This window comes from Colius striatus, chromosome Z (assembly GCF_028858725.1).
Source record: "Colius striatus isolate bColStr4 chromosome Z, bColStr4.1.hap1, whole genome shotgun sequence".
In the NCBI taxonomy this organism is placed as follows: Eukaryota; Metazoa; Chordata; class Aves; order Coliiformes; family Coliidae; genus Colius; species Colius striatus.
Genome location: NC_084790.1, coordinates 386,654 through 407,066, shown reverse-complemented (window position 1 = coordinate 407,066; position 20,413 = coordinate 386,654). Strand labels below are relative to the sequence as shown.

Below are 20,413 nucleotides of genomic sequence, written 5' to 3'. Positions count from 1 at the left end.
TACAAAATCGGCCGTAAATGCCCCAAGGCCCCCAGCCAGCACAAGGCAGGTGAGGAACACAGCTCTGCACCTCCAGGCCTGGGGCAGAGTGTGACCCAGCTCAGCAGCAGCCCTGGAAGGAGGCAGAACAGCACCAGGGGAGGGAAGATGCCAAGCCCAGGGTGGGCAGGAGGAGCAGAGCAGCACAGGGGTCGCTCCCTGGGGTTGCTGCAGCTGCCCCACTCTGCCAGCCCTGGGCTGCACGTCCCCCTCCAGCCAGGGAGGGAGGTGGTGAAGCCCCTTCCAGCCCCTTCCCAGCTGCTGCTGAGGGCCCGGAGAGCAGCCAGGAGGTGGCTTTAGCTAGTCCAGCTGCCAAAAAAAGGCCTCAAACACAGGGAAGGAGGCTGCAGCTGCATCCGTGCAGCAGCCCCGGCAGGTCCTGTCCTCCCTGCCCACCCAGGGCAGCTCGGGCTGCTGTGCCAGGGCTGAGCAGAGCTGGGACTCGTACCCACTGTCCCTCACCTTGGTGTGTGTCCTCTGCAGCAGGTCCCTGTCCCCAGCCCTGCTGTCCTGGGGGCCCGTGGCTGCAGGGAGCAGCTGCACACTCCGGCCTGACTCGGCAGAGCTTGTGCTGTGGGTGTGAGGGGGCTGAGGGTGAGGGAGCAGAGGCAGGGGCTGCCCAGGGCCCTGCACCCACTCGGGCCCCTCAGGGGCTTTGGGGGCTGATTTCTCTGCTGCTCTGACACAGAGCGAGCGGCAACATCTGTCTCCAGCCCCAGGCAGGGCAGGAGGGTGCACCCAGCCAGCAGCACAGCTGCTCACACTCCCTGTGCTCTCCACATCACCACTATTCTCATTTCTGGGTGCGTTCCTACTCTCCCTTCCAAGATGCTTCCTCTGGGCACCAGGGCTCACTCTGCCCTGGCCACACTCGTGGGCTGCAGCAGGCTCTGCAGGACCAACAGCCCCAGACACGGCCTGAAGGGAACCTGGCCCTGACACAGGGTGCCCAGGTCTCCCACACGGGTACCAGCCCGAGCCAAGGCAGCCGTGAGGTGTGTTAGAGAGCTGTGTGCTCGAGGGCACGTTGCCTGCCCCCAGCACCCTGGGACAGCCTGGCTCAGGCATCTGTCCTGCCCCCCAGCCCCCCAGCTCCCCCTCCACCACAGTCCTCTGCCCACATGCAGAGAAGCCACCCCCAGCCAGCTCCAGCCGGGGCCTCTTCCCCGGGGTGCCACGTCTGGAGGAGAGCCGGCGTTTCCTGGAGGTGGGCAGTGCTGGTGGGAGATGGCAGATAGCCCCAGGCACTTGCTGTCTGAGAGGTTCAGATGAAGCAGCAGTTGCCTCTGGTCTGTGAGCAGTGGCTCTGTGAGTCCCCCAGCCCAGGCCAGGGGCTGAGCTCCCATCCAGCCCCCCAGGGGCAGATCCCTCTGGAGGGTCACGGGCAGCACAGGCCCCTCCAGCGGGCAGCCCCCCTGAGCAGTCCTTGGACACCCCCCCTCCTCCTCTGGGGTTACTGACCCTGTCCCTGGGCAGGCAAGGGGAACAGCTCTCAGTCTTCAGGCCACGATGGTGCTCCGTGGCAGTTCCCAGCTCCACAGCCCCCGGCTCAGGCTGCTCCCTGTCCCATCTCAGCTGTGCTGTCAGCATCTGGGTTCCGCCAGCGACGGGCGTGTGAGGCGCCGCGCGTTCGGCCGTCAGGCAGGACCCAGGCACCCTGAGAAGAGCCATCAGTTAACGCTCGCTGCTCTCCAGCCCTTAGCAACACCCTCCCACCAGAGAGATGAGGCTTGCCTGCAGTGCAGGTGTCTGAAGCCCTTGCTCAGGAGGTGGTTGGACATTTTGAGGCGTGAGGCTCAGCAGTCAGTGACGGTGCTGCTGGCAGGGGAGATGGGCAGCACGAGGCACCTCTGCCCCCGGGCCTAGGCACAGGAGCACGCCAGAGCAGCGGGGTTCGTGCCACACACAGTGACAGGAGATGGGCTCAGCTGCCCTTTCTAGGGTAAGAGGTGCTGGAAGCCCAGGGGCAATTCCCTGAAGCAGAGAAGCCACCGAAAGGCTCACGTAAGCTGTGCCTGGCAGGTGCCCAGTCAGTCCTGCAGCCGTCGCCCGCTGCTCTCGCAGAGCAATTCCCTGGCACCGGGCGGGAGCTGCAGGCCAGGCCCAGGGCAGCCCAGCCCACGTGGGGCACAAGGCTGCTCTCAGCCCCAGGAGGCAGCAGCTGGGCAGGGACTCACCTGGGCAGGAGCTGGGCGATGAGGCGGTCCAGGGCCGCGTAGTGCGAGGCGTCCCGCGCGAAGCGCTCGTGGCCGGGGCTCCGCAGGTGCTGTGGGTGCCACAGGCTCTGTTAGTGACGCTCACAGGAGGCAAACGTGCAGCCACAGCCGCTCCCCACAGCCTGACCGAGACTAACAGCCTTCTCACCAGGTAAAGCTGCGGTTTGGAAGCAGGTTTGGGAACGTGGGCAACGCTGTGCCCCGGCTGCTTCCAGCTCGTGCTGTGTTCCCATAGACACCTGCTCTGAGGAGGCTGGGGCTGGCTAACAGCAGCCCACGGCCTTCCCCAGCAGCTAGCAGGAACAGCCTCCCAATACCTCCTGTCTCTCACCAAAGCCTGGCCTCTGAGAGCCACGTTGGTTGGCATCTTCCAGGAGATGACAAAACCTCCCTCCCTGCGCCCTGTGAATCAGCCTGTGCCCTCCCCAGCTGCTGGGGAACAGGCTCCCACCTTCCAGGCCAGGCTCTGCCAGCCCTGGGGATGAGCATGTCACGCTCCAGCCTTCAAATCTGTTGCTTGCCCAGAGCAGGGGGTCAGAGAACAGAGATGCTCTGGCTCTCGTCTGTGAGGCTGATGCCACCAGGTCCCGTGAGGGCTGTACAGAGCAATCTGCCTGCCTCCCACAACAATTCACGCTGCTGACAGGGAGGACATGATTAATGAAGCCACTGAGTGGCCCTCGGAGCTTTTTCAAGGAACCAGGTCCCAGGGGAACACATTTACCTTCTGTAGCTCCTCGAAGGTCTCCTGGCAGCACTCACAGAACCCCCTTCTTCTCCTCGGCACAGTGACTGGTGTGGAGCGGGGGCTCTTCTCCCCTGCACTGCGCCCTGGAGAGCCCTCCACTCCCCTGCAAGGGAAGGGCAAAGATCTTCCCTGCCCTCAGCACCAGCAGGCACCCAGCAGCCTGGTGAGGGCTGGGGGCTGTGCTGCCCTCGGGCTACAGCTCTTTAGCCCAGGACAGGGCAAGTGGCTCTCCAGGCCCCAAGAACCAGCAAGGCAGCTGTTGGGAGAGTTGGGTTAAAGACTTTCACAACCTACCTGGCTCTGCAGGAGTTGGAGAAGCTTTTCAGAGGCTCAAATGGGCTGGAGCTTTTGGGTGCCAGAAAGTTGATGTTGGGAAAGCTTTTGAACTGGTGATGGAAGGGTCTGAACTGCCTGAAAGAAGCAGATGAGGACATGAGGCCTGTGGCAGGGTCAGCATAGGTGGAGTTGTTCCTCCCTCAGAGGAGGTGCTGCGTCATTTAGGATGAGACATCACCTACCCCTTCCCCTCCATCTGCCTCTTCCAGAGATTTCCCACTTCTCCCTGGAAGCACCAAACCCAATTCCCAATAGTGGCACTGGTGGGGAGTACATTTTGACCAGGAGGCACGCTCACTGCTCAGCCAAACACTCCCCTCTGCCCCCAAGGCACACCAGCAGTAGCCAGCACAACATCTGCAGCTACACAGCAGCACAGGAAGGTTTTGGTTCCCAGACACCTCTCCTCACACTTCACTGCATGCAGCAGGTACAACCCAAACACTCGGCTCTGCAGCTGCCCGAAGCATCGCCCTCGGAACAATGAGCTGGTGCTGGGACACCGTTAGGGTTACAGAGCTGTCAAACACCACAGGGATCAGATCCCCCCGTGCTGGACGCTGTAATCAAGTTACAGGCCCTGACCTGGCGTGTTCCAATCTCCTTCCTCATTTCAGAGGGCTGAAGCAGATTAAGTGACTCGCTGAGGATCACACACAGAATCTGAGCAAAGAAGTAAACTGTTGCCAAGTCTCGTTTGACACGTCCCTTCCTCCCTGACATATGAGCCTCCCAGATTGTTTCTCTGCATTTGCCTCCCTCGAGGAGAGGCTCAGCTTCCCTGTGCATCACGGGTCTTCAAAGGAGCCACACTGCCTTGCAGACAGAATACTCAATGCAAACCCCAGGTTTCAAGGGGTGACGTTCAGAAAGATCTCACTTACCTGCTCTGGTCTTCAACCTTCAGGAAAGGGGGCTTCAATTTTCCTGCTAGAAAGCAAACTGGTCAGAAGCTGTCCTGGCCAAATTCCCTCCTTATTCATTCATTCCTCAACAGAATTGAGCTACAGAGCCAAGCCCATCAGTGCTTCTGACACCCCCGAATGCCAAGTGACATCAGCGCAGCCAAAACAGCTCTTTGGGTAATCTACAACAACTCCCTGTCCCCAGAGCACTCAGGAGGGCCACAAGAAGAGTGTGGGCAGCAGGGCAAGGGAGGTTCTGCTCCCCCTCTGCTCTGCCATATCTGCTGAGGCCTCATCTGGAGTCCTGTGTCCAGTTGTGGGCTGCCCAGCTCCAGAGGGACAGGGAAGTGCTGGAGAGAGGCCAGTACAGAGCCACCAAGATGCTCAGGGCACTGGAGCATGTTCCTGCTGAGGAAAGGCTGTGGGCCCTGGGGCTGGTCAGCCTGGAGAAGGCTGAGGGGGTCCTCACCAGTACTTACAAGCACCAAGTATCCATTGTAAGAATCAAGCTGCAGCAGCAGTTGCACAAGCTCAGAGCTCTGCACCAACCCTTCCAGCACCTTTCCTGCCATTTACACAATGTCCTGGAGTTGGGAATGGCTCGGGGTGGTTGGGATAAAGCAGCAGGAGCTGCTGAAGACAACCCAGCATGTGGTACAGCCAAGCCTGGCATGAGGACACCACTGAAGGGCAATAGCTGGCCTTGGCTGGGCCTGGGCCGGCAGTGATGCTCCTGTTTAATAATACATGTCAGGGGAGCAGGAGAAAGCCTCAGCAGTGCACTCAGGGAAAAGGCTGTCAGAGCCAGTCTGGCAGAAGGGGCTGCCAGGTCCCTCCTGCCTGGCAGGAACGTTCAGCTCACAAGTGATAACGTTACACTCAGCCTGGAAATCTGAGTGCAGATCTGGTTAAAAAAGAAACGAGCCCCAAGGTGTTCCCACAGGCATCTGCCTGACCCTGAAACCAACCTCTCCTGCCTCCTTCATTGCCTCTGAAGGGCAAGGGGGCTCATTTCTTGTGATCACGGAATCATTTCAGTTGGAAAAGCCCTTGAAGCTGCTGCAGTACCAGCCCTGCCCTCACCCTGCCCAGCCCAGCACTACCCCCTGGCCCTCAGCACCACAGCTTCCCTCCAGGGCTGGGCACTCCCCCACCTCCCTGGGCAGCCTGGGACACTGCCCAACAACCCTCTCTGTGAAGAAGCACTCAATGCCATTTCCTCCAAAGGAATGTCAGCCTCCCTCTGCAGAAAGGCCAAGTCCACGTGTCCTCACCAGTGAGTTCCTCGAGCCTCATCCTGAGCTTTCAAACGCCCTCTTACATCACTAAAGCAGCTATTTAAGTGCAGGATCGATTTTTCCACCTAGATGCTGCCAAATGCTCAGCACTTCTAAAGCCAGGCTGTTCTGGGGGCCCTAGATAAAGCCCAGGCTGGTGCACGTCCTGAGCTCGCAGGGCAGAGTGCTGAGCAGCGACACAGTTCAAAGTGTGCCGCAATGAAGAGCTCTGAGCTTGTGGCCAACCATCTGCCTTATCAGACAGCTTCTCCAGCCTTTTTTACCACTTTCCCTCCTTAAAACTGGAAAATCATCTTCCCAGTGTCACACACAGAAGCCAGGTTGGAGCCTGCTCTGAGGCATCACTGAATGTTCGCTCTGACAAGCGAAGTCAAACGAGTCACAAATCGACTGACGTCACTGGTGCCAATCTCAGCCCCACAATTGGCTCTTGTCTCATTGCAGATGAGAACCTGGTTCCCCCCTCCCTCCTCCTTTGGAAGCCTTATCCCTAGACTGGTGTCTCAGCAGTACATTTCAGCCTCACAGCAGTGAGTGGGCTGTGAGGAACACGCTCTGCTCCGTAGGATGCATTATTCTCCAGCAGCCTTGGTTTGAGGCTGTGGATGGGAGGCTCGGTGCCAGCAGCACCTTCCCAGGTGCCTCAGGATCCAGGAGCTGCACTGCAACGGCTCCAGGGGATTTTCAAAAACACTGCCTGAAATACAAGGCTTAGGAGGCTGCATCAACACTCAAACAAGGAGTTACAAAGCCCATTCCAGAGAAACTGCCTTAACAGTTGGTCTCTTTTGGACTGCTCAAGTTTCTGATGGATTTTCAGATTCTAAATGAGGCTTCTTCAAGCAGCTCTGCACCCGAGCCCAGAGAGGAGCACAACTTCCAGGCCTACCTTTGTGAGTCTTCGATCTGGAGGCAGGGCACTTCGCCTAAAGGGAAAAGGGACACGTTTAGTGGGAGAGTCGGGACAGGCAGAGCAGTAACTACTGATCCCAGAGGGCCAAAGCGAGATTCCAGCAGCCTCCCCCACTGCTCCAGGGCTCCTGCAATCACCTGCCCTTGATAATGTGTCTCCCAAGGTATCTGGAGTTGGTTTCAAATATGACATACAGGCTGCCACTCCCTGATCTCATGCCCTCCCTCCTCCCTGACCTCTCCAACATGTTGGAAATACTGCAGACAGTTCACTCCCCACCCACCACCTTATTCATCCTCAGACCCCCAGTGAGGACCAGCACTAGCTGTGCTGCAGATGATGCTGGTAACTAAAGCCTGCCTCACTCTCCTCTGCTTTTACTCCCACTTTATAAAAGGAACAATGGTTTGCATTTTGTCATCTCCAGCAATAAGCAGCAGCAGCAGCAGATTGCCCAGTGCTGGATGAAAACCTCCCTCACCCCACCGGCAGGAGAGGAGCTGGGGGGGTTGCTCAGAGGCCCCGAAGGGTGCTGGGCACCTCGGGCTGGCCGGCCTGAGGCTGTTACCTCAGACTCCTGGCTCCGCTTGCTCCCGGCCGGGACGGCGTGCAGCAGCTGCTGGGTGTACGACAGCATTTCTGGGCAGGTGGGATGTCAAAGAGCCACAGCTCAGCAGGGAAAGGTGAGCAGTTCCCCTCCACGGGCTGCAGCACGAGCCTAACTCCCCATCCCCAGCGGGGAAAAGCGCAGCCCCTGAGCCTCAGCAGCCAAGGAGGAGTGCTCTGAGGGACAGCACCCCAACAGGCTCCACAGCGGAGCTGGGGTTGGCTCTGAGTCTCTGCAGAAACAAGCCACTGTCAGGAACTGTGCAGCAGGCAGACAGCCCCTGGCAGTGGAAAGCCCTGGCAGGCTGTGCAGCAGCAGCACCCCAGCCGGGCCCAGCCGCGCCGTGTGTCACTGTCAGCAGCCGCTCAGGAACCTGTTACTCCAGGACTATGATTAGAAGCAGTTTCATCATCCGTCCTTCCCGTCACCCCCTCCCCATCCATCACTGCCGTGGGAAGCACCTTCCAGCACACAGCCTCCAACACCAGCCCTGCCTAATTAAAAATGACCAAACCCTGCCATTAGCATGGTCTGTACCCACAGGTCAATTAGGACAAATGGTCTTTTTGGAACAAATTAATGAACTGACCAAGCTATTAACACTTGCTAACGTTACAGCTTCAGCACATTACACATACCCAGTGTTTGCTCTTGCAAACGTGGCAGCAGCATGTGCTGATGTGGCTTGTGAGGGGCAGACCCAGCTAGCCACGGCAGGAGGGCAGAAGCCATGTATCAGGTACTGCTTGCAATTTATTCCTACGCTCACCACATCACTTCTGCTGCACCTGGCTCACAAATCCCTGATTCCCAGCAGCTACACTCCGTCCTGCAGAGAAGGATACCATCCACGTGCAAGATCTGGACTCCCCACAGGCGAGCGTTGGCCAGGATGCTGCTGCCACTGCAGGTGTCCTGTACAAACAGAGAGGTCTGGCAAGGCCCAGCTCTGAGCAGGCACGGCTGTGTGAGCATGTGCAGCTTTAAAGCCAGTATAGAGAGATCTCCCTGTTGCCTAATCGACAGACCTTTGCTGTTATTAAAATCAGGGCACAGCAGAACAGGTTCAAACTCACACTTTATCTGCCCAAAATTAACAGTAGCATCTAGGTCAAATTGTTAATCCCTGCTGTAGCATGAGCTTCTAGGGTAGACACTGAGACTCTCTTGGGTGCTTGTGATATGAGGGGAAGGACTCCAGGGTAGTCTGTTACACCAGCTATGTGGCTTGAGTCCTTTCTAGGCTGAAAATCCATCTAATGATGGGTCCTGTGTTCATAATTCTATTGTGCTGAGCACCCAGATCACTGGGACAGGCCTCGGAAGTACTCAAATGGACAGATGGCACAGCTCTGTGAAGAACAGTGCCCAGGAGCACTGCATAATACTTTGCAGAGCCACAAGCAACTGCTTCATACCCTTCCCAGCCCCAGAATCTGCTCCCTTCAGCAGGCAGGGGCTCTGGAGCAGTGGCTGGCACTGGTTCTACACTGCTCAGCAGTCCTTTGAATATCCCTGGCTACAGAAAAGCCCATCCAGACGCTGCTCACCTGATTCTTCATGGCCTTCTGCAGCAGCTCCTTTCCCCTGCTGATCAGCACCTGCAGAGAAAGCGGCCGAGTGCTACGATAAAGCAAAGAGGCAGCAGCAAGCTGAGGGCAGCATGGCTGTCCAGCAGGAACGACTTCTAGTGATACCTGCTCGCTGCTAGGGAAGGGAGTCTGGCCAAGACTTCATCTCAGACAGCAGGACTGGGCATTGCCAGGGAATGCAAACCACAGAGGCACCCATTAGGTGTGTGCTGAGCAGCTGCTCAGCCAAGGCTCGGGGTTTATCCAGCAGCAACAAATGCTCCAGAGTGAGCCAAGAGGAAGCAGCACCTCAGCTCAGAAAGCCTGCCTGCTGCACTCCAGGCTGGCAGGGGTCAGGAACAGCCTCATCTGCAAGCCAATGACTTCAGCAGATAGCTTAAGCTCTTTGTAAGACAGATGGCTAGTGCTGTGAAGTGCCAGTGCTGTGAGCACTCAGTGAAAACCCGCGCTGCTTCCCACCTGCAGGCGGCCTAGATCCACTGGCAGAGGTGCCCTGGCCCAGGCTAGGGCAGGAGGCTCTCCTCAAGCACCACTTACCAGATATCTCAGCCCTGGCAGGGTGAATGGGACCTGGAGAAGCCCATTCATGCAGGCTACCCTTGCAGATCTTCAGGCTACAACAGCCTTGCCCTGCCTGTGAGCAGTGGTTTTATCTTGTCTACTCTGGTTCTTCCAGACACACCTCTGCATCAGAACAACTGCTTGTCCTGTTGGGAAGCACCCAAGCCCTCTGTCTCCTTTGCCCTGGGAGCAGATATCCCTGTTCACCAGCTCGGAGCTTGAGAAACACACATTTGAGCAGACAATGATGTGCAGAAACTAGGAACATGGTTATGAACATGAACAGCCAGGCCAGGGCAAAAACACACAACACCTTCCAACACTGCTCCCAGGTTCACTCCACAGATCCCTTGGGACAACCTTTGAGGTGGCTTAAACCTCTACAGGTCTTACAGCGTCTGGTGGCTTCTGGTGAGGTCTGGTCTGGGTCCCTTTGGAGGCAGAAGGCACTGGGCCTGTGGCTTTGGCATCTTTGGCACTTGTGCTGCTCCGCCTCTCAGCCCAAGCTCTGCCTTTGCCTCCTTTGGCTTCTCTGTTGCTGGATACCACGTAGGTGACTTCTTTGCTTAGGAAGTTTTCAGTCACCTGCAACAAGAGACACAACAGAGCAGCTGTGAAACTGCCCAACTCTGGGCTGAGAGACAGTTCTGCCTCAGCTCCAATCTCAGCCTCCCCTGGGCCAACTTGGGCCCGTTTCCTTCTTGTAGTCAAGGGTCCAAAACCCAACACTCAAGGTGCAGCTACACAGAGAAACAACTGACCCCTGGCAGCAAGGGGTTGTCGGGCTGGAGGATGCACAGGCAAATGAGAGGTGCTATGGGGAGAGCATCCTGACTGTTGATGGCACATCTTGGGGGGACAAAGAAATCAGCAAGTTCAGAATGATGAAGTGATTAAAGAAAGGCAAAGAGGTGGAAGTCAGCCATCCCACATGTGTCTGCAGCCACCACATGACCCTGGCAGCAGAGACCCAGCAGCAACATGAGCCAAAGGAAGGCCTGTAGCCCTGTGTGTAGCACTGAAGGACTTAAAGAAGTTTAGGGGTGCACATGAGATGATCTCTCTCAAACAGAGAGATTAAATTCTCTGTACACAAATCATATCAGCATTTAGGACTGAACTGTGCTTGAGAATCATAAGGAAACTGAAAGATGTAACAGAAGGAGCAGCTGCTGGGCATGGCCCTTGTCCTCAGTTCCAGCCTGAGTGACTGAGGTGACACCAGTTTTTGGAGGGTCTTGGGAGAAGATTTAAGGGATTAGTGACCAATACCAGCACCAAGGACACGGAAGAGGCCAGGCAGAACGCCACCTGCATCCACACAAACAACAGCTTCAGGGGAAGGGTCCCGATGGCTTTTCTAGGAAAGCCATAAGAAAAAGTACACAGCTGCACAACAAAAAGAGACTCGTGTGATGGTACCCTGCCCTGAATTCCAGGAAACACTTGGAAAATCCACAACTTCCCTAAAAAGTCAAGGTGCCGCAGGGAGGGGGAACAAAATAACCAGTTACCACCGAGCAGAAGGTGCTCCCTGTGACCAGAGGTGTTCCCATCCCAGCACAACCAGTTAACGCCCCATTGGAAAGCGCTGTCACAGCCAGGCAACTAGCTGCTGCCATCTGGAAGGTGCTGGCGTGGCCGTGCCGCCGCACGGATGCTGCCAGGACAAGGCAACGAGTTGCCACGACCCGGAATGCAGCACCAGGCAGCTTGTGAGGCAGGGGCCAAAGGCCCAGCGAGGGGCCGGCCCTGCCCCGAGAGACCCCCCGGGACGCAACCGAGGAACTGAGGGAGCCACCGGGAGCCGCCGCGGCCGCTCACCCCGCCCAGGCGGCCGATGACCGCCGCCAGCTGCCGGGCGCTCGGGCCGCTCGGCACGTCGAGGTAGAAGGACTTGCCGCGGAGGGGCCGGGCGGCGGGACCCGCCATGGCACCGAGCGGGACCGAGCCCGGGACCCGGCCCGGCGCCGCCGCCGTTTAAACGCCCGCCCCGCCCCGTCCCTACCGCCGGCGCTACGGCGGCCGCGCACGGACACGCCGCTCCCGCGATCGCGGCCGCTCCTGGCGGACGGCGGGGCACGGGCAGCCCCGGTACCGACGGGCAGCCCCGGTACCGACGGGCAGCCCCGGCCGGCGCCGCCGGGCCTCTGCGGGGCCGCGCTCGGCGCGCGTTGGCCCCGTCTGTCACAAGTTTGTCCCCCGCAGCCGCCGTCGCTCCCCCCGCGGGCGCCGGGGCGGGCGCAGCGCGGCAGGATGGCGGCGCCCGGCGGGGAGGCGGCGGCGGGCGCGTTCCCGGGCTGGCTGGCGGCCAGGCTCGAGGCGCTGGGCCTCGACCGCGCCGTCTACGGAGCCTACATCGAGGGGCTGCTGCGGGAGGAGGAGAGCGAGGAGGAGCGGCTGGAGGCCCTGCGCGGCGTGCTGGCCGCGTGCCTGGTGAGCACCGGCTGCGGGGCGCGGCCGCCCGGGCCCTGCCGCCAGCTCCCCGCCGGGCGCGGCTCCGCGTGGGGCGGCCGCGGGGACACCCGGGCAGCGCTGGAGGCCCGCGGGGGGTAACCGCCTTCCCCGGGCCTCCGCGGCGCCTCTGGGGCCGTCCTGGGCCCTGCCGGCGCCGGGGGTTTCCTGGGGGGGTTCCCGTAGAGCCCCTGGCAACGTGGCTCGGGTCTGGGGGGAAAGAGCCGCTGCTGCTGGGGCACCGAGCCCTGGCTCAGGCTGCACAGGGAGGGTGTGGAGGCTCCTTTCCAAACCCGCCTGGACACGTTCCTGTGCCCCCTGAGCCAGGGGAACCTGGTTGAGCAGGGGCTGGGGCTGCAGGAGCTCTGCAGGGCCCCGCCAGCCCCCAGCACTGTGGGGTTCCGTGGGACACGGGGCTGCGCCCGTGACTCGGGCACTCCCCAGCAGCACCCAAGGGTGGCTTAAGGGCTGATTTTTAAGGCCAAATGCTTTAGAGTGGCTCACCCACAGCTGTGTTAGATGGTCCGTGCTCCTCCTGCTCCTCACAGCACGCTGTCTCTGCCGGGAACCGGGCCCTTGGATCCGGCTGAGCTGCAGGGGTGGGCAGTGCTACCCCGGCCTCCCCTGCTACTGGGAGGCTGCTCCGAGAGCTCAGCAAAGAATTTCCTCAGTCCTTGCCTCTGGGGGCTGTGGGGTTTCTGTGACTCAGGCTGTTGGATAAAGGGGTGTTTTGGAGTGCAAAATGTTACTGGTGAGTGTGTGCTGCTGTTGAACAAGTCTGCTCAATGGTTATCGCTGGTTTCCTGCCCAGATCCCCACATAAGAGCAGAAAACACAAAGGGACCTGGCTGCTATTATCAGCTTTTGGCTATCACAGATAACTCCAGCATGTAACTCCCCCTCAGTAATCATCATGTCAATCTCTCCCCGTCTGTTTAAAAGCAGACCAGCTTTGTTCCAAGGCTCAGAAGTGTCTTTTCCCTTACTAGGAAGAAGATCTCTTAAGCGATGTGTGCAGGGAAGTGGTGGAGAAGTGGTCTGAGTCACAGATTGTCGATGCCAAAGAGAAGAAAGCAGGTAGTGCTGCTGCTGGGTGTGCTGTCCTCGGGGCAGGAGCCTGCAGGGCCTCGCTGAGCCCACAGTGGGCTTGTCCTGCCAGGACTCTGCTGGTGTCTGCAGAGCTGATGTGCTCCTCGCTGCTGCTTGTTTGCTGTTTTATCCTGATGTGTGAATTGAGGATGAGCAGTTTCACACCTGGCTGTCCCCAGGTCACCCTCCTGCAGGGGAGGGGCGCTGCTGGGCTTTTGTGGAGAGCTTTCTCAGTTTCCTTTCACAAAGCAGGCAGATCTGAGGGCTGGGGACGCAGTGAGGGCAGCCAGCACTCTGGTGGCAGATGCTGCTCCAGTTGCTCCCGGTTGGTAAAGCAGATGCTTTTGAGCAAGCACAGCTGCAGCTGTGAGAGCCGTGCTGTCCCTCCTGCTGCCTGCCCTTATCTTCCTCTGTCAAGTTCCTCTCTTACAACTGGCCTTTTTTCCCTCAGGAATGCTTGTGGGAGGGGAGCTCTGTGAGGCTGCTGCTGCTGCACTAATGTTGCTCTTTCCCAGCTGTGCATCTCTGCACCCTCTCCCAGTCCATTCCTCATCCACTCGGGAGCCAAGGCCTCTGTCTTGCCCTTGCTTGTCAGGGAGTCTGGTTCTGCTCACTGAGCAGAGCTCCAGGGTACAACGGGAAGATTCTGCTGCTTTAAGCATCCTGCACAGATCAGTTCATAATCTTCCCCCTGCATGGGCTCCACTGTAGCCTGTGATGATGTAACATCCCTTTTGGCCACATCCTGCTCGTTGTTTGCTTTGCCTTTGTCTTTGTTGTTGGTTCTGGTTGCAAACAGAATATTGTCAGAGTGATGCCATTTGAGAAGCAGCTGTCCCAGCCAGGCCTGTGTTGATGGAGCACTTTGCTTGTCTAAATTCACGCTTCACTAACATCACTCACCTCTTCTTTACAGATGAGGTGGCTGAGCCACGCGGCAGCTCAGTGGCTTCCCCCAGACCCACTGTCTTTGCCCTGCCTGTGCCTCTGCCTGGGGACAGGGAATGGTTCTGCTGTTTGTGCATTAAAGATAAGAAATCTCTCTTTTGTGGACAAGCAACTGGAACTGCTGGAGCTGCTGCCAGACCCCTCTTGCTCATCCTGTTGCTACCTGCAGGGGTTTTTCTTTCTTGTCACAGAAAGAAGCAGTAGGCTGTCCTTATGGCCAGGCTGTGAGAAACACGAGGCTTATGTCACTGTGGTTCCACAAAAGGATAAATCCCCAGTGAAGTCGATAGCTAAGAATAACAGAATCCTGAGGAGAAGTTATTAATAAAGCAGCAAAAAAAAGTGACAACCCCCAAATACCATTTTAAGAAACAGGCAGCAGAATGTCCGTGTGAAAGGGCACATCAGCTGTTGGCTTCCCTTGGTAGAAGAGAAAGTCTTAAATGGATCAGCCACTTTGGGTTTTCAGAACTTCTGTTTACAGTGGTTGTAAGTGTGTGGTGAAGTGAACTTGGCCTCTCTTAACCAGAAGAGGATTTTCATTAGCAAGAGCCCTGCTGATTTCAGAGTTTCACTGTGAAGCTTCCTCCGGGAAAAATAGTGTCTGGTTGTGGCTGTGCACAGCACGGGGAAATTCCTCAGCAGCACCTCTAGTGCCCTTGTGAGAGGGTTTGGGGGAGGAGGGGGATATTTTGGGGGTGAGGCTTCTTCCTTCTGCTCAGTGTGCCTGTCCCCAGCACAGCTGTATCCTGCTGTGCCTCTCAGGGCCACAGTGTGTGGCTGCTGCTGGCTGGGGCTGGGCTGATGCTCTGACTCCTCTCCTGCCAGATGAGATCCAAGCCATTGCCAGCATGATGGAGAAGCAGGCCAGGATCGTGGTGAAGCCAAAGGAAGTCTCCCAGGAAGAGAAGCAAAGGAAAGCTGCCCTCCTGGCCCAGTATGCCAACGTGACGGACGAGGAAGAATATCCTTTTCCCAGCTCAGTCGAGACTCAGTGCTCTGAAGGACAGTGTTTCCTAAAGCCTCCCAAAATGCCTTTCCACTTCTGCAGTATCTGGTGGGGGAGAATTGGAGAAACTTCTCGATCTTCCTTCTCCAGAATAAAACAAGTTCTACGGAGCGAAGTGCGGAAGCTCCTGGTGTGGAGTGGCTGTTCTGCTTCTGGCTGGGGGTCAGTCACCTCCCAGTAGCGCCTGCACAGCACCTCCTCTGTTGGATTTCTCTCTTGCTTTCTGCTGAGAAACCCATCAAAAAGATCTTCTTTAGAGAGTGTGTGTAGAGTGGAGAGTTTAAAAGTTACCTCTTCGTAGTGCTGAAGCAGCAGCTCTTGCTTGAAGGGCAAGGCTGAGCAGGAGAGAACGGAGGCCAGCCTCGAGGGGCAGGGGTGGGCTGAAGGGGGCTGTGCTGCTCGCCTGGTCCTTGATTGGCTGCAGGACGTTTTATCTTCTTCATCGTGGCTTGATAAAATTGTTCTTTAACATGTTTAGAGTTCAGTGTGACTATGGAGAGGCACAAGTTCATTACTGATGTCCAGATTTCCTTAATGCTCTCACTGGCGAGGATGAACAGGGCGGATCGAGTGCAGCAGCAGTAAACATCGCATCGGAAAAATGTATCCTTTGTGTTCTGGGTGCCTCTGTGCAAGGCAGGAGCTTCCACGGTGAGTTTCCCATCCCTCCTTATCTGTGTTGATACTTTCTTTGGGGCCACCTTTTCAGTTTAGTGATTGATGTTTCTGTTCATGGAGCCTGATCTCACTTGTAATGCACGGCAGGGTCCATCTGCTCCCTCCCTGTGTGTGTGGCTGAAACGGGTCCTGTCGCTCTTCTCTGTTTCTTCCTTCTCCCTTCCACCTTCTCTGAAGCTTCACAGAACACACTTGTTAATAAGGATAATTCTCCCAGGACATCATCTTAATGTTAGCTGTTGTCCAGAGAGGTAAATCACATCAGGAATTATTCAAAGTGCAACAGAAACAAACCCAGGGTGAACTCCTCGGGCCGTGGTGCAGCTGAGCTGTAACGGTGAGCAACGACCAAGTAGCCCCCATGTTTTTCTTGTCACAACAGTTTGAGTTGCTCTTTGAGCTTGGGTTTAAGATTGAGGCAGGCTTTATCATACAATTAAAAAACAAAACCTAAATGATTCTTGTTCCCTGCACTGTTGATGGTTGGGAGGGAGAGGCAGCAGGGGAGATACCTGCTCACTCCTGCAGCTCTTCCCAAGGCATTTACCACTCCTCGCTGTGGGAGGGAGGGTGTGAGAGCACAGGAGCACATCAGAACTAAACCAGAACATAACAACAGTAAGAAGAATAACAGTAGTAATTAAGGGAAACAAAGCCCAAGCAAAAGCCAAGTGCTGCCCAATGCAGTTGCTCCCCAAGTGCTGAGCAATGCCCAAGCAGCACTCTCACCTCCTGGCCACCCCTCCAGTTTCTGCACTGGGGACGGCTCCTGGGGTATGGAATAGCCCTGGTGCTAGCTGGGGCCAGCTCTCCTGGCCATGCTCCCTCCCAGCTTCCTGGACCTGCTCAGCAATAACCACAACATTCTCTTCAGTGTAAACCCAAAATACAGCCCTGTAGCAGCTACTAGGAAGAAAATTGCCTCAACCAAAATCAGGACCGTTCCCTCAGACTGCCAGTGGTCTGCTCCCCCACCCCCGGTGCAGGCTGCAGCCACTGTGTGTGCAGATACGTACGTGTGCACGTCTGTACAGACACCACAGCTGTGGTGAATCACTGCAGGGGACTGGACCCAAAGGGCTATTTTAAGCTTGTGGAGGTTTGACAAATGTTTTTACACATGAAGCTTAAGCAGCTGCAGACAACCTGGATTTTCTGGGAAGCAGTCCCTTCCCAGGGCACGTGCATTTACCACACGTGACTTTTCTCTTTGCAAAAACAAGCAGAGATTTGCTTTTTCTTCCTTCATTCCTCATTCCCACGTTCCCCACCCGCCTGGTGAAGCAGCAGGAGCAGGGAGGTAGAACAGCCCACCGCTGTGCTCCCAGCGCCGCACGCCAGCGTTGTCTGTCCTTAACGTGCCGCAGCGCTCTTCCGCAACACCAACGTGGAGGACGTGCTCAACGCCCGCCGGCTGGAGCGCGAGCTGCTGCGCGACGAGTGCCAGAAGAAGAAAGAGCAAGATAAACTCCAGCGAGAGAAGGATAAGCTGGCCAAGCAGGAGCGGAAGGAGAAGGAGAAGAAAAGGACACAGAAAGGCGAGCGGAAGCGATAGCTGGAGTTTCCCGGTTGGACTTTGAAGGGATACAGGGGATTGCGAATGTGGTGTGTGTTGAAGCGCGGCAGCAGCTCTGGGCACGTGCTGGCGAGTGGTTCTGCAGAAGCCTTTCTTTCTTTTTTTTTTATTTCTCTTTTCCATAGCAGAAATGAAATTCCAAGCAGCTGTTGAGCTGGGAGTGTGCCATGTGCCTGTGGTGTCAGATGTCCCCGTCGGTTGTTGTGGCCAATGTCTGTGCCAAAGAATGGTGATGTGATGATGTCCGTGTATGAAAAACGATCAATTGTTTTACTTCTGACCACCTGCAGCAAAGCAAAACTGAGCTGCAGGGGACAGGAGAGGACTTCCCCACTGGCTGAGCCCTCCTGCTGCCCTGGGTCTGCAGCAAGAGCATGGTAAGGGTTTGAGAGCCGAGTGCAGCCCCTCGCTGATGTGTCATTAAGGACATGCTGCTGCAGGGCAAATGTGAATTTATTTACACCTGCCTTCAAAAATGTGTTTGCAACTCCTTATCTTTATGCTGCCAACAACAACGCTGCATCTTTGTTCTGGCTGAGTGCGGGGTTTGGAGCTGACCTCAGTGAAGGCAACTGCTGCTCTGCAGCAGGAGAAAGGAAACCTAATGAAATATAGATGAGTTGCAGCTACGAGACTGCAGCACTCGCAGGCTCTTGGTGAAGCAGCGGCCATGCTGGTCTGTGCAGCAGCCACGGAGTCCTGGCACTGCTTTTAAGGCTTGTTGCCAGTGGCTGGAGAGTGGTGCCCCCAGGGCTAGGGCTGAATGTCCACTTACTGCTACAGCGGTGGCCAGGGCAAATGCCTGAAGGTGGGTGCAGCGCTGCGCAGGCTGGGAGCACAAGCCAGTTGCTTTGGTCAGGTACAGCTGCAATCTGGAGCCACCTGTGAAGGCCAAATGCTTCTCTTGCGCCCGAAAGTCTTGTTACCTGCTGCTTCCAGCCTTTTTCCTGACACTGTCACCTGCCTCTGGTGAGGAGAGCACTCATTTGTCAGCTGAGCATGCAGGAGGAGCTGCTCTGGCTGCTGTGTGCTCTGGGCAGTGGGTGGCCCTCGGGCCCCAGTGCCGGCTTCAGCACCCCTCAGACCGAAGGGTCATGCCTCCTGTTTAGCTGCTGCAATTGTGAGTATCTAGCTGCTTATCTTTGGACTTGAACAATTAAAACTAGTTGGCCAAGAAACTGGGTTCCCCCCTCTCCCTCTCCCTCTCTCTCTCTCTCTCTCTCTCTCTGTGAGTGGAAGTCACTGCTGTTGGTTGCGGGGGCTCCTCTCCCACCTTTCCCAGCAGCCATGATTCTGAGGGCTGACTCCTTGCTGCCATGGGGCTGGTTCTTGTTTGTTCGCGCTTTGTTTCCTGAGGCTGCAGTGCTGGGGCTTTGCAGGGCAGCAGACAATCTGTGCTTGTCCTGGCCCAGCCTGGGGGCTGTAGCATCGTGTTTCAGGGGTGTCCATGCAGCTGCCAGCGTGAAGGACTGCAGCAGGACAGCGGGGAGCTGAGGGAGAGTGGTGTCACAGCCCCACTGCACAGGGACTCCTCAAACCTCACCACTGTGCCCAGCCCCTGGGGACTGAGCTGTAGGTCAGCCCCTGTGCTCGAAGCAGCCCTGGCCCCACATGGGCTGGAGGAAGCTGCTGGCTGTCAGGGTGATCTAATGCTTCCCCTCAGCTGCTCTGGCAGCAACAGCCACTCTCCCTTGCTGGCAGTAGTCTTGTTCCTAAGATGGGCACCAAGAGCTCTGCCACCTGAACTTCCCCACTCCCTCCACTTTCCCGTGGAACACCAGCCAAGGGCTGGAGCTGCCCCGGCCCGCAGGGGTGTCCTAACCCAGCAGCAGACACTTTTGCTATTGGTTCATTTGCCTCTTCAGGTGAGGGAGCCCTGGCCCAGGCTGCCCAGGGAGGGTGTGGAGGCTCCTTCTTGGGAGGTTTCCAAACCCACCTGGACATGTTCCTGTGCCCCCTGAGCCAGGGGAACCTGCTTTAGCAGTGGGTTGGGCTGGAGGAGCTCTGCAGGGCCCTTCCAACCCCCACCAGGCTGGGATTCTGTGATTCTGTATTCACGAGCACAGCACAGGCATCAACATTAAGGAGTCTATAGAGCAGGAATACTCCAGCCAGGCTCCTAGGTTTCTAGTGGAGATACTGCAATTACAGCACAAGCTTCCTCTAGCAATACAGAGCCTGTAACTAACAAGATATTTGCAGGGGAAATAAACCAATTTGGCTTCACTGTGCTGGTGCCATTTTCCTCGGATTTGTCTGACATTGTGTCATCTCTCCCCACTAGACAGACATTTTAGCATCACAGAATCACAGGATGTTTTGGGTTGGAAAGGACATTAATCCAAGTCCAACCCCCTGCCATGGGCAGGGACACCTTCCACCAGAAACCTGCCCTTGAATGCTCCCATGGCAGCCACAACCTCTCTGGACAATCTGTCCCAGTGAAGAATTTCTTTTTCACATCTCATCAAAGTCTCCCCTCTTTCAGTTTAGAGCCATCACTCTTTATCTTGTCACTACAGGCCCTTGTACAAAGTCCCCTTCTGGCTTTCAGGTTGGCCCCTTTAGGCACTCGAAGCTGCTTTAAGGTCTCGCTCTGGAGCCTTCTCCAGGCAGAACAACCATCACTTTATACCTCTTAACGTACTTCAACAACACACTGAAAATGACAATCCCCATTACCGGACCAAGTCGCGGGAGCTGAGGCGATGGAGACAGCGGCAGAACCAAAGCTAATTTATTGCTTACCAGACAGCCTAAGGTCAGTACAGTGTCACTTGTAACATCAGCTCTTGCCAGGTGAAGCTCAGCCCAGCTCAGCGCTGTGTGGGCTGCACCTCGTGCCCCAGCCCCTCTGTCAGCACCTTTGGCCACTGCAGTGATCCAAACACTCCCTTTTCTGCTGCACTTTCATGCTGCTTCTCTCTCCCATCATCCAATGACAATTTATGTGGTGTGGTCACACCGTGTACTTCCAGAAGCAGGAAGAACACAGACATTTAAAAGACCAGGGTGTCTAGGCAAGGACAGCTGAATAAATTTAATCCCCACATTATACACGCGATGCTGGAAGTGTTAAAACCCCGTGTCTCCCGAGCCACCTAATACCAACATTGCCTACCAGTGAATAAGTTACTTGTTTCTCATATGGATTAAGACATGCAGATAAACACCAAGTGTGAAGAGCTGTCAGAAATGCAGAGGTGAGCTAAGAAGTCTTACAATATGACAACCAAGTTTCAAACCAAGCTAGCGAAAGAGTAACTTGAACAAAATCTCCAATGGCAGAACTCTGCAATACCTCCTGCAGTGGCAAAGTTTAGGTATTAAAAACAGCACTCGTCATTTCAGTTGCCACACGGCTTTAGAGGACAACCCCGTGTGCCAGTCACAGTTTGATTACGCTTAAATACTTTAAAACAGAGGTTCTTTTTTCCTAAGAGC

General features: G+C 56.4%; 2 protein-coding genes across 2 annotated transcripts; one reads left to right on the top strand and one right to left on the bottom strand.

The window, feature by feature from the left end:
- Positions 1 to 339: 339 nt before the first annotated feature.
- On the bottom strand, positions 340 to 11,147 carry LOC133628727 (protein DBF4 homolog B-like). Its single transcript, XM_062017476.1, has 12 exons — positions 11,040 to 11,147; positions 9,609 to 9,800; positions 8,613 to 8,663; positions 7,908 to 7,977; positions 7,024 to 7,094; positions 6,432 to 6,468; positions 4,224 to 4,266; positions 3,298 to 3,414; positions 2,980 to 3,106; positions 2,217 to 2,305; positions 895 to 1,696; positions 340 to 348 (listed from the first exon to the last, which is right to left on the bottom strand). Exons 1-12 carry the CDS (start codon positions 11,145 to 11,147, stop codon positions 340 to 342), a joined length of 1,716 nt encoding a protein of 571 aa, XP_061873460.1.
- Positions 11,148 to 11,447: 300 nt separating this feature from the next.
- LOC133628776 (coiled-coil domain-containing protein 43) lies at positions 11,448 to 19,193 on the top strand. The gene is made up of 5 exons (XM_062017928.1): positions 11,448 to 11,651; positions 12,659 to 12,746; positions 14,535 to 14,670; positions 15,260 to 15,318; positions 16,761 to 19,193. The coding sequence occupies exons 1-5, from the start codon at positions 11,472 to 11,474 to the stop codon at positions 16,946 to 16,948; spliced, it is 651 nt and encodes a 216-aa protein (XP_061873912.1). The 5' UTR covers positions 11,448 to 11,471; the 3' UTR covers positions 16,949 to 19,193.
- The last annotated feature ends 1,220 nt before the right edge of the window (positions 19,194 to 20,413 follow it).

Bases quoted from the DNA above. Each gene is read 5' to 3' on its own strand.
- LOC133628727 (XM_062017476.1), bottom strand. From the start codon at position 11,147: ATGGCGGGTCCCGCCGCCCGGCCCCTCCGCGGCAAGTCCTTCTACCTC. The intron at 6,469-7,023 runs GTAACAGCCTCA...TTTTCCCTTTAG, and splicing joins AGCGGAGCCAGGAGTCTGAG to GCGAAGTGCCCTGCCTCCAG. The intron at 2,306-2,979 runs GTAAATGTGTTC...TGGCACCCACAG, and splicing joins CCTTCGAGGAGCTACAGAAG to CACCTGCGGAGCCCCGGCCA.
- LOC133628776 (XM_062017928.1), top strand. From the start codon at position 11,472: ATGGCGGCGCCCGGCGGGGAGGCGGCGGCGGGCGCGTTCCCGGGCTGG. The intron at 11,652-12,658 runs GTGAGCACCGGC...TTCCCTTACTAG, and splicing joins GCGTGCTGGCCGCGTGCCTG to GAAGAAGATCTCTTAAGCGA. The intron at 14,671-15,259 runs ATATCCTTTTCC...TAATGCTCTCAC, and splicing joins AACGTGACGGACGAGGAAGA to TGGCGAGGATGAACAGGGCG.